General features: G+C 41.8%; 1 protein-coding gene across 1 annotated transcript; it reads right to left on the bottom strand.

The window, feature by feature from the left end:
- Nucleotides 1-10,880: 10,880 nt before the first annotated feature.
- Nucleotides 10,881-11,690, bottom strand: LOC142446637 (GTP-binding nuclear protein Ran-like). The gene has a single exon (XM_075548394.1). It carries the CDS (start codon nucleotides 11,661-11,663, stop codon nucleotides 11,013-11,015), a length of 651 nt encoding a protein of 216 aa, XP_075404509.1. The 5' UTR covers nucleotides 11,664-11,690; the 3' UTR covers nucleotides 10,881-11,012.
- Between the last annotated feature and the right edge of the window lie 965 nt (nucleotides 11,691-12,655).

Here is a 12,655-nt window from a genome sequence, read left to right on the forward strand (position 1 = left end):
GAGGGCACATCTCAGGTCATTTGTGGACACTAGAGGTAGCATTAATAACGAAAGAAAAGAAGAGTAGGGATCTCAGGAGGATGGTTTGCAGGTGCTTGTCCTATTCAAGTCGGTGAGTCCTGCACATATGTGTACACAACCTGTGTAGACACAGGTTGATAGAAAATACTTTCTTATTTATCGACGGGTAGCTATTACTGTCATGATTTTGCCGATGAAGAAGTTAAGACTTTGAGTAAGCTACACGATATCAATTTCATAAGGTTGTTATTGCAATTACACGTAAGAGTATATGTAAAGTGCCGACACAGGGAAAGTTGAAAATGAAAGGCAGGTATCATCACTAGTAGTGTTGTTGTGTAGTTGGCTTTGTGATGTGCCCAACGTTAAACAGCTGTTGAGTGGCAAGGCGAGAGCAGAGACGTGAGCTAGTGCAACTTCAAATCAAAGGCTCTGAGGCCCTGTTAGTGTGCAGGTCTGTTGCCTCTACAATGCGATTGCCAAGGAGCTTGAGAGTATGGAAAATACACAGGTTCTGCCTTCGAAACACATATGGACTTGCAGCTGACGTTAGACAGCACAGTAGGGAGGGGGGAAAGCTACAAGAACATAGTCAGGATACTGTAGGAGAAGGGGTATGGAGAAGCCAGGCTACAAATGCTAGATCCCAAATGCAGATTTGTAAACCAACTGAGTGCTAGCCGAACTTAACCACTACAAATCTCAAATGCCGTCTGCCCCTCTCGCTTGGCTCTGGAATGAAACTTCAGCTGTCAGCAGGAAAGCAGCCGGAGCTGGGTTTGCTCGGTGCCGCCTGCAGGAGTTACACTCGTAAGAAGTCGTGGGAGGGGCACGTGGAACTCCCCACCCGCTGAGGTTGATAATCCGTGCTAATTGTACACATTTCCAAAGCCTCCTGTGTGAGGAGAAAAAATAAAAATGTTCTGTTAACATTTTTGAAGTTCATAAATGTGGCAAATGTTCAATAACTATATTTAACTCCTTTTGCATATTTTCCAGCTCTCAAAATACATGAAACCAACAATTTCATGCATTTGACAACAAAGACACACCTTCCTGTCTTTTTTCCCCTTTTATGTGTCTAGGTGGTAACCCATAAGCAACCATGACCGTAGACGGCTAGCTCAAGGTTTACCTTTCATTCCGAAAAGTTGTGCTTTGTGAAACATACCCCCCATGGGCCCCTCCTTTCGTTTGCGCTGAGTGAGGTCTCTGCTTGGTGCTGGATGTGGGTGAGGCTGCTGAAAGAGCTATCGGGAGAAGTCGGAAGAATTGGAAGCAAAGGTCAAGAGTGCTCAGTATCCACCCGGCAGAAGCACAGAGTTAAAAGCCATCAGTTTGCTGCCTTTTTATTTATTCCCATCTTATTATATGCATGGTTGTGGCTCTTGATTCTTAAAATAGAATTGTGAGGCAGCATCACTGTCAATACCTACATCTTACTGAGCAATTCCGCCTTAGGCCCACCGCCCAGGTGCTCTATTGCTAACCAGAAAGCTGGCAGTGCAAACCCACCTTGGAGGCACCTTAGAAGGAAGGTCTGACAGTTGGCTTCCTTTGGATGATCGCGGTGCTTCGCAAAGGGGGTGCTCACATTCTAAAGTTTTATTCTGAACATTTAAATTCTAAACCATTGGGCTATTCTGCACTTCAGTTGTTTGTTTCTTTACTTCTCTCTTACTGCTGGTGACAGTCCCTCCACGCTGACATGTGCCTGGCCCTGTTGTCACCATAGCCCCCAGCCCAGTGCCCAACGTGTCATACTAACACCACACTGCATTGAGTCCGTTCTGACTCAGCACCCCTTGTTAGGGCTCTCCAGGCTGTAGAAGTGTGCGGGAAGAGACGGCCTGACCTTCTCCTACCAGCTTCTGGGATTGAACCTCAATCTTTCATTAGCAGTCCAAGCTTCCGTGACAGAGTCACCAGTACTAAGACCTACCACTTAGTATGCACTTACAATTAGCCAGGTACCGGTATACGTGCATTCAATCATTTAATGTGCACAGCATCCCTAGGAGAAGGGCCCTGTTACCTCCATTTTGCAGAGTATGTCTTGAAACCAGGCCCTCCCAGAGGATCACAGCTACAAGCTCCCTAACTGAGGGTTCATAGATAATGATGGGTTTGGATGGATTTCACTGGCACAATAGCTCAAGTGACCGTCTTGGCTCTTCTGCCACAAAGTGAAAGGCTTGGGTCTGCCGTTTGAATTCACCATGCAGTTTCCAAAGCACAGAAGCCCGGTAGCTGAGTTCACAGAAATGGGCCGGCACTATACTAGGAATCCCGCATCCCCACCCCCTTCCTCCAGGAAGATCTGCAAGTGTTAGTAAGCCCTGCAGACAAGCAATCCGTCAGGCAGAAGGCAGCCGAGAGCCCTTAAATAAAACATTGCCCCAGCCTTCCGCGCAGGGCATGGAGACAAATAGCGCGGATGTGAAAGGTGTCGCTGGGATTACCAATGACGCGCTCCTGGCTGTTCAGGCCATCTCTGTGCCTCCTGCGCTCTGAGTCACTGCTCCCTTCGGAGCAGCGCTGGCGTCATTCGGGGACTGAGAGCTATTCACAGATCACTGACTAAAGGCGAGCTTGAGCCGGGCCTGCACCCCCTTGACCCTCTCTCTGCAAAGGACGAAGGTCAGGGACAGGCAAGCTGCAGCTGTTGGGGAAGAGTGAGGGGAAGACAAAGCTTTCTCCCTCCCTCCTTTATCTGTTCCTTTGCTAATGAGAACTTCCTTCTTGATCCAGAATCGGGTGGAAACTGCAGGAAAAAAGGCGAATCGTGAGGATCCTTTCGACAGTTGATTATTGCCACGGGAGACTTTCGGATGCCGTTTTCATTGCAGGCACTGCGTTGCTAATCAACCCTAAAGCTTTTCCTTTCTGGAGCAGTTTTGCTCGTTCTTTGATGATTTGGTGACTTCGTGATCATTGTATTTGTCTGTGAGCTGTGTCGTGGTTCTTGCCATATGCGAACATCTTAAAGATTAGGGTGCCTAAGGGTTATAAGGGTCATGCTTGCTGACACCACATTTTCCACTACCGTGAAAACAGCCCTTTGAAACAGAACGTTACTCGGCGTTCCCAACAGGCCTGCTCCCTGAAGTAAAGTCAGAAATCTGCTTAGGTCAATCTGTCAGTACCTATAACAGGTAGCTTTGCAGAGTCACAAATTGGCAAGTCTAACAAGGACTATAGATAGCTGTAATTATCTGGGAAAACATGTTAAATCGGGAATGCAAAGCAAAGCGAGGTGAAGTATTTGGGGTCAAGGGAACAGGTAACAACTACAAAATGATTTTTCCTGAAAAAACAAAATCAACATGATTTGTTGTATGATCATGCTTATTGGTATCCTCTCTTAAAACTAACCCGTGGTTTAGGCAAGTTTGGATTCTTCAAGGTTCATTAGAGGTTTTATTGTAAAAGATAAATGTCCTCATTAGCAGAATAAGAAGTTACTCATTATGCAAGAAAAATTGCATATATATGTATACATACATATATTTGAGTGGCTTTCAAGGCTAGTATCAAAATACACACAGTAAGTATTGCTTTGCTTAGTGGAGTAAGTCTTACACGGAGATCAGTTACCACAATGTTAAGAAGGAACAATATTGTCCCAGTCATCCTGAACTCAGACCTCTGGTTCACAATGGACTTCAGAGTGTTGGTGGCACTGCTCAGGCAAAAGGTGACTAGGAACAACAACACAACAACAACACATTCTTTTTGCATTGCTTTCTTCTTTTTTTTTTAAATCATTTTATTGGGGGCTCATACAACTCTTATCACAATCCATACATAGATGCATTGTATCCAGCACATTTGTAAATTTACTGCCACCATCATTCTCTAAACATTTGCTTCCTACTTGAGCCGTTGGTGTCAACTCCTCATTTTTCCACTCCCTCCCAAACCATTGATAATTTATAAATTATTAGTTTGTCATGTCTTACACTGTCCCGCATCTCCCTTTACCTACTTTTCTGAACAACACTTTTAATGTAAACTATTTTCACTTCTATTCATGAAAATGTCAGGTCTAATGTACAATACTGCATTTGTTATCCAAAGAAAGATCTTCTTTGGAAGCTATCAGATGGGATGAGAAGGCTCATCATTTGAACAAATAAATTAGATATATACAAGAGCTTTCACAAAGGCATATCATATTGAGCTCAGACAGCTTGAGGCCATGAACACATGCTTAGTCTACTTAAGGAATCAGGAGGGATCTGGTATATTGGAGAGCCATGGGGTGTTTCTTATTTTTATAGGTACCTCAATTTTTAATTCTTAAAGAATGTTTACAAAACACAAGCACATACACAGTTAAATTATTGTTTCGGTAATTCTAGACTTCTATTCCGTTCTGTCTTGTCCAATGATTGATAGGTCCTCAGAATAAAGTCTTTTTCATATGCATATGTTCTCGGCATGAGGACAGTAGTCATATGGTTGAAGGCAAGAGAGGCATGAGGACCATTTTGCACAGCTCACTGAGCAGCAGCAGACTGAGCAGAAGAAGCTCCTTGTCAGTCCACAAAGGAAGATGAGGATGGAGAATAGCCTCGTTATTTTGACATATAATCCCAACGGGCCTCTTGGAGGCACCCGGTGTCCTTCTATACCCTAAAGATGGGAGCCGGAAGTCACTAAGCAGTACTTACAATATTCCAGGCACTATTCTAACATGTTCATCTACCCAGTCTTATTCAATTTTATGAAGAAATGATAATATAGGAATTGTCTGTTGTGCTCAGAGAAATTAAATATAAGTCATAGGTTCTGAACATTCCAATCAACTTTGATGAGTATGTATGTGTATATATGTGTGTGTGTGTGTGTGTGTAGTGTGTGTATAAAGAAATAAGAGAATGCTGTCTGTTTATAGAACATTCTGGAAGGACCTTGGCCTGCAACATAGCCCTTTACAAATGTTTCTCTCAAAAAGAAATCAGAATCATTGCAGAAGTTGCCTGGGGCATGTAAAATCGTATTTTAAATATATTATCTCAGGAAAGCAATTTGCTTACAACTTAGCTCTTAAAATAAAAAATAATAATAAACTTTCACTTACTTTCAATGTATTTTACCTGAATATTTTCTACATATTTGTCTTTTTAAAACATATGTAATAGAAAGCATCTAATATGAATGCACATGAAGCCAGCCAGAGCTTCTACTAAACAGTCTGAAATTGACATTACAAAAACTATGGAAGCTTTGGAATAGGGAAAACCACCATTCATAGCTTGTCACACAGTGGTGCTTCTGTGTTACTGTCATGCTGGAAGCTGGGCCACCAGAATTTCAAATACCAACAGGATCACCCGTGGTGGACAGTTTTCACATTTTTCCAGACTAAGACAGACTAGAAAGGCCAGGTGATCTACTTGAAAACTTAGTCAATGAAAATCTTGTTATTTGCTACATTTCATGTGCCATTGAGTCCTCTTCAGAAACTGATGAGAGCCAGGGCAGGTTCTAAAAAGAAATGCTTAGATTTGTCTAACGATAGGGATAAAGCTATTGCTCTTTAAAGGAGAGGCTCTCCATGATGTAACATAACACCAAAGGATGGGTATTTTGGACCAAGGCCAAGTATTTACCTATCACATACAGCAAATTGTCTTCAGTGTAGCCATGCGCATCCGTCAGAGAAGACATGGAAACAAACCTCAAGATCAAGCAAGAATCGCCATATTATTTTTAATAACATGAGTTGGGACATGCATGATATTTTATTCATTCCTGCCACTCCCCCCCCCCCCAGACAATGAAGTAATATACAAGCAGCCTTAGAGGGACTGTCCACCAAGCTTTGCCCGACTGTTCACAGTACGGACACGGCTTCCTGCTCTGGTAAAGAATGACAGCCTTGGCGCCCGTGTGGAGGGTCACTGACTCAGAATTGACTGGGTAGCGGTGCGTTTGGTTGGGGGGCTTATGCTTCAGACATAGGCGCTCTGGTGGCTCATGGTTAAACACATGATTGCTAACCCAAAGTTCAGCATCTGCTTGCAGGCAGAGTCGAGCCTTAGCAATCCTGGGAGCAGGTCTACTCTGTCTGATAGAGTCAGTGTGAGTCTGGAGCTGCGTGATGACAATGGGCATGGTTTGGGTATGCCCACACTTTGTACTGGGGAGTCTAGGAAGCACGGCTCTCTGGCCTCTTTGAGCTAACATTCTACAGAGACCCCATTTAAATCAAGGTTTCTCCAAGTAGTACTGGCATTTGAGGTGCATGCTTCTTTGGGGTGAGGGCTGCCCTGTGCACTGTAGGGTATTTCAACGCACCCTCCGCAACTATCCACTAGATGTACATGCGCCACCCCACCCCACCCCACTCTGGCTTTGACCCAGACATTGCCCAATATTCCAAGTAAAGGGTATGTGCATGTGGGTGTGGGTGTGTGTGCATGTGTCTGTACATGCCTCCTGTGGGAAACCACTGATTTACACCTATAGACCAATAAGTAAGCAAAACCAGTGAGGGAGCGAAACGTACCGTTCTGGTTCAAAAAGCCTTCTCAGTTATTTTTGGCTTCCTGGAAAAGTTTATGACACAACATCTCAACAGAACTCAAATGAAATCACACTTAAACTTGTGAAATTCAAACCTTCCTCAACCAACTTCTTTCAAGAGAAAGGGAAAAAAAGAGAGGAAAAGATTCATTTGGTAGCCAGGAGGTTCTCCTAACTAACAGATTCGATCATTAATTAATGAACACAATTTGGAGAACATGGGTGTTTAGAGAGTCACTCACATACAGAAGAGTAAGTATCTTGTGATGACTAGAAAAATTATTTTACCCACCCCTATAGCTAACAATTGTGAGTCCTGCTGCCATAGTGATTGTATCCATTGGACTGCTAACCACAAGGTCAGCTGTTTGAAATCACGAGCCACTCCACAGGACAAAGATGAAACTTCCTACCCCTGGAAAGATTTATAGTCTCTGATAGCCACAGGGGCCCTTTCACTCTGTCCTGTAGTGTTTCTGTGAGTGGGAATCAAATTATTGTCAGGGAGTTTGATTTTCAGATAGCTAAAAAGTTATCTCCTATCCTTGGGTTCTAGACATGTCACATAGTTTAAAATATGTTATCAGTGTGCTGAAAATTAGAAAGAGAGTCATTTTTTTTCCTTATCACTTAGGATCATTTAAAGTTGAGGGATAGCAATCCTTTTTTAATTTACAGATTTATTTTGGTGCTGTTGAGGATCTAAACAATAAGAATATATATCAATTAACAGTTTCTATATTTACAATTTAGTAAAATTCTTGACTATACAAAGAAATTATATAACTTTGAGTTGTTCCTCCCTCATTAACATAAGGTTCCTAACTAATACTTGAAGTTTCCATGTCAACATGAACCTACATGTTGTTGTTGTTGTTGTTTTTAGATGCCAACTAGTCAGTTCTCAACCCCCAGTGACCCTGTGCACAGCAGAACACAACACCACCTGGTCCTGTGCCACCGTCACAATTGTTCTTGGTCATGAGCCCATTGTTGTAGCCAATGTCAATCCATCTCCTTTAAATAGTTCTTAAAAGAATATAATGATCAGTGTCAATCTTTGCACTAGTTTAGCTAAACTATTGATTGGTACATATGAATAGACTGCAAAAGTTCTTAGAAAAATTCCATTTGCCACTAACTTTTTGAAGCTCTCATGCATATCTAGTATTTGTCATTCTTGATCCAAGTTCCACTTGTATTGGTGATGCTCAGGAACTACATAGGTAGTCTAAGGATGGGCTTGCTATGCTCAGGTCCATCCTGCTCCTCATCATTAAAGCTACTATCTCACATGCTTCAACTCAATGATATGCAAGACTATATTTCTCTTTACAATATGTCATATGACAGGGCCCTAATGGAGTAGTGGTTACTCACTTGGCTGCTAACCACATGGTTAGCAGTTCAAACCATCAGCCACTCTGTGGGAGAAAGATGGGCCTTTTCACTCCAAAGAGAGCTACAGTCTCAGAAACTCACCCAGGCAGTCCTACCTTGTTCTATCGAGTTGTTATAAGTCCGCATCTACTCACTAGCGATGGGTTTAGGTTTTAATGTTATTTAAAGAGCCTGCAAAAATAATTCACATGTGTATCTAACGTCATTTGGATCTTTAATTGGTTTCCAATATTAAGAAACTCATTTAGAAAAATAGAAGAAATGTCATAATTTATTAATCTTTAGAAAATATGTTTTCATTTCATAGACAGGCACAATCTAGGGACATGGACATAGACACAGACCCAGGTTCTAGGTTAATGGTATTTCTTTAAAGTACATATATTTTCATTCTTCTTAAATACTTCTTAACTTATTCACTTAACATAAACTTATTTAAGGCCCTTAATATGCAAGGTGTCAGATGACTGCATCAGACTTAAATCCTTCCACAGAAGAGATAAGAAATGTACATATATGTTTACAATAGTTGGTTATATTACAAAAAATAATGTGACAAATAAATTGCATAAATTAAATTTATAAATAAATAGGAATTATAAGAAGACTTAAGAGGGAGAAGTCATTTTGTTAACCCCCTCTCCCCCAAGGTGGGAGATTAGTGAAGTGTGATAGAAGAGATTGCCTTTGAGTGGGTCTTCAAGACTTGGTCAGGTTTTATTTGCAGGAATACACTGAGAGCAGTGTAGGCATCAGTTAAATATTAATAAAATCTGAGAAGGGGAAAACTTAGAATGTAGATAGAAACAGCAAGCAGCTCTGTTTGAATGAAACAATATGATAAAAAAGGAAATAACAGGAAATAAGCTTTGAGGAACAAAGTCTAAAATCAGAGTAGGTAGACCTGACCTTCCAATAGATAACATTTTAATTATACTCAAAAGAAGGGAGTATTGGGTCAAATCTCATTCCTCTCTTATTTAGATTTCAAGAAAACAATTCTGTTATTAGGAGCATGCGCAGCTTGCCCATGTTCCAAAGCAATTCCAGATATTCTATTTGATGCCCGGGACAGTCTTATTTTTGCCAACTGAGATCAAGAGTGGCATTAAAAAACCAACTGATTCTTTTGGATAATTACTAAAATCATCATTTAAATATATATGATACAGAAATGAGCATAATTTTGTTTGATGTCTATTCTCGCACATTGAAATGTCCATTGCGTTACAGTGCCGAATTCTCATGGAGGCAGCAGTCAAGAGAGCAGCGGCACACGGCATTCGGTACATCTGAGGCACAAGAGCTCTTTGAAGTGTTGAAAAGCAAGGCGTTATTTCGAGGTACACCTGACTCAGGCCATGGTATTTTCAATTGCGTAATGTGTATGTGAAAGCTGGACATTATTCTAAGGAAAACCAATGCATTAGAATTATGGTGTTGGCAAATAATATTTAAAGTACTATGGACTGCCAAAAAAATAGGTCTTGGAAAAGGTACAGCCAGAATCTCCTTAGAGGCAAGGATTGGGAGACTTCGTCTCATGTACTTTGGACATTTTATCAGGAGAGACCAAGGCATGGAAAAGGACAGAAGCTCGGTAAAGTGGAGGGTCAGTTAAAAAGAGGAAGACCCTTGACAACACGCCCTTGACAGAGTGGCTGAAACAATGGCCTCAAACATCAGCCTAATCGTGAGGATAGCGCAGGACCAGACAGCACATGTTTGCATTGAGCCATAGTGTCGCCATGGATGGGAAGCCACCCAGTGGCACCTGCAACAAGAAGAGCAAAAAAGCAAAACACTAGCTAGTTAGGAGACACTTACAGAATGATCTTAAAAAGTAGAAGAACCCATCAGAACATTCGTACACTCAAAATCATATTTTAGAGGGACTATACTAAAGTGATGTTATGGCTAAAACTGCTATACGCTGATAACAGTACTAACTACCAAAATCGAGAGTTTGTTGGTATTCCTGTTTGGTGCTCTTGTGGTGATTTGGACCTTGTATGCAACCGAATACTACATCATCCCGTCCTCACTCACTGTCGGTGCTGGGGTTGACCTCGTTGTAGCCATTCTGTGAATCAATCTCATGGAAGGTCTTCTTCTTTTGGATACACCCTTCCTTCTATGGATTATTCAGGCTCTTCTTCCAAGACAGATGTGCTTGTTCTTCTGACACTTCTGGGTGGATTTAATATATTATTGGCCAGCATTAAAATTCAAAGTTACCAAGTCTTCTTTGGTTTTCTTTATTCATTGTCCAGCATTCAAATGCATGTGAAGTGATTGAAAATGCTATGGTGTGATGTCCACTAGACACTCCCAAGTGAAGGTAGGGGTAAAGCCCAACCTTTCAATCAGTTTGAAATCTGATGACACCTCCTTATAGGTGTGGCCTTCTGTATGAAAGAGAGATTCTAAACAAAGCCCAGTTTTCTTGGGCCCCTCACTTTCTGCTGAAGTGGATTCATTAATCTGATGCATAACTCACGATCCCAGGAGTCATCAGCAGACTACCAAGGGTGGATTCATGGGGTTGACCTCGGATTCATTTACCTCTGCACCCATCAGCCTGTGGCCCACTCCCCTGCTTCTTACGCATCAGCTACCACATCTGCACAAGTTAGGAGAAGCCTGACTTAACCTGGACAGATCTCACCACTTCTACAACTGAGTAAGCCAGTTCTTTATTTTATTTTATTTTTTTAGATATTTGAAATACAACTTTATTCTAACGAAAAGGAATGGGAATGACAGTTAACAAACAAAACATCACCACTGAATATTGTGATGTGACTGTAGCAGTCTTGTAGTTGAATTTCAAGAAAAATGCATTCCCAAACAGCTAGATATGTGGGTTCAAAAAAAAAAAAAGGTTTTAAACTGCCACACTCACTCCGAAGCCCATGCATCTCCTTCAGCATCCCAAAGATGAGCACATTCTGCTTAGCTATGTAATAAGAGTGGCAAACACGCTGCACCACTGACGTCACAGGACAGTTGCCTATAAAACTAGACTTCTGACGCTGGGCTCCAGCTTCGTTCTCTCACAGGCCATCATCTTCATGCGGGAGAGCGGTTGTCTGCGCAACCTCTAAATCATGCTCATACTGGGCTGCCAAAGCTGGGTCCATAACAACCTCTGGTGGGGCCAGAGCAGGCATGGCAACAAACTCCAAGTTAGGATCGCCAATGAGTTTTCTAGCAAGCCAAAGGAAGGGCTTTTCAAAGTTGTAGTTGCTTTTGGCAGAAATGTCATAGTACTGAAGGTTCTTCTTTCGGTGGAAGACAATGGATTTTGCCTTAACTTTCCTGTCCTTAATATCCACTTTGTTGCCACACAGCACGATGGGTATGTTTTCACATACTCGAACCAGATCCCTATGCCAGTTAGGCACATTCTTGTAAGTAACCCTTGAGGTTACATTGAACATTATAATGGCACACTGGGCTTGAATATAACGGCCATCTCTCAGTCCTCCAAATTTTTCTTGACCAGCTGTATCCCACACGTTGAATTTGATAGGTCCTCTGTTAGTATGGAACACAAGGGGATGGACCTCAACACCTAAGGTAGCTACATACTTCTTCTCAAATTCACCAGTCAGGTGACGTTTCACAAATGTCGTTTTTCCAGTACCACCATCACCCACCAGAACGAGTTTGAACTGGACTTGGGGTTCTCCTTGGGCGGCCATCGTGATGGAACTTCCAGAAGCGTCTCCGGGCCGCGTCTGACTGAGGGATGGAAAGATGGCGGAAGCCTTAAGCCAGTTCTTGATACAAATCTCTTCCAATCCACAAACACATACAAGCATGACTGGTTTTGCTTCTCTAGAGAATCTAGTCTAACACACATGGCTTAGGTGAGGTACATCTTAGTTCTCAAAGTGACATATTTGTTTTTTTAAAACACTTTAAAGAACTCTTTTGCAGCAAAATTGCCCTGCACAAGCTGCTGTTTAGTGGTTTGACCTTTGCTTTCATGAGCAATGATTGTGGATCCAAAACAACGCTACCCTTCACAATTTCAATCATTCCTGCATTTATCATGCTGTTGGTACAATTATCACAGCTGATTGGTTCAGTGAAGAATTTTGTTTCTTTTCTACTGAAGGCTATAGATTTTCATCTTCATCAGTGAATACTTCAAGTCCTCTTGACTTTCGACAGGCAAGAGCGCATCATTTTCATATGGCAGGTTGTTAATGAGGTTTTGTCCAATCACGTGCTGCATTATTCTTCACATAGCCCAGCTTCTCTAATTAGTTACGTAGCACACAGGCTGGATAGATATAGTGACAGGATTGTATACCCTGACACATACCTTCCTGATTTCAAACCATACAGAATCCCCCTTATTCTGTGTAAGCAGCTGCCTCTTGGTCTATGTAGAGATTCCACATGAGTATAATTAAGTGAAAGCTCACTGTACTATTGTGCAAAATTTTATTTAATCATTAAGTTGCAATCACTAATGGAACTATTGCAGTGTAGAAGATGCAGTGTTGAGCACTGGGCATTGACTGGTCAGCAAAAGCGGTCAAGCTCTGTACTCTCGAAGAATTAACCAAATGATAATTGTAATAATATATCATTACATGTTGATAACAGTGTTCTAACAAAGTGCTCAGAGACACATAGAAATGAATCTGACACAGGTGTGAGCTAAAGACAGGTTGAATCACGA

The sequence above is a fragment of the Tenrec ecaudatus genome, chromosome 4 (genome assembly GCF_050624435.1).
Source record: "Tenrec ecaudatus isolate mTenEca1 chromosome 4, mTenEca1.hap1, whole genome shotgun sequence".
Lineage (NCBI taxonomy): Eukaryota > Metazoa > Chordata > Mammalia > Afrosoricida > Tenrecidae > Tenrec > Tenrec ecaudatus.

What these genes read in the sequence shown, in the direction of transcription:
- LOC142446637 (XM_075548394.1), bottom strand. Translation starts at nt 11,663, where the DNA reads ATGGCCGCCCAAGGAGAACCCCAAGTCCAGTTCAAACTCGTTCTGGTG.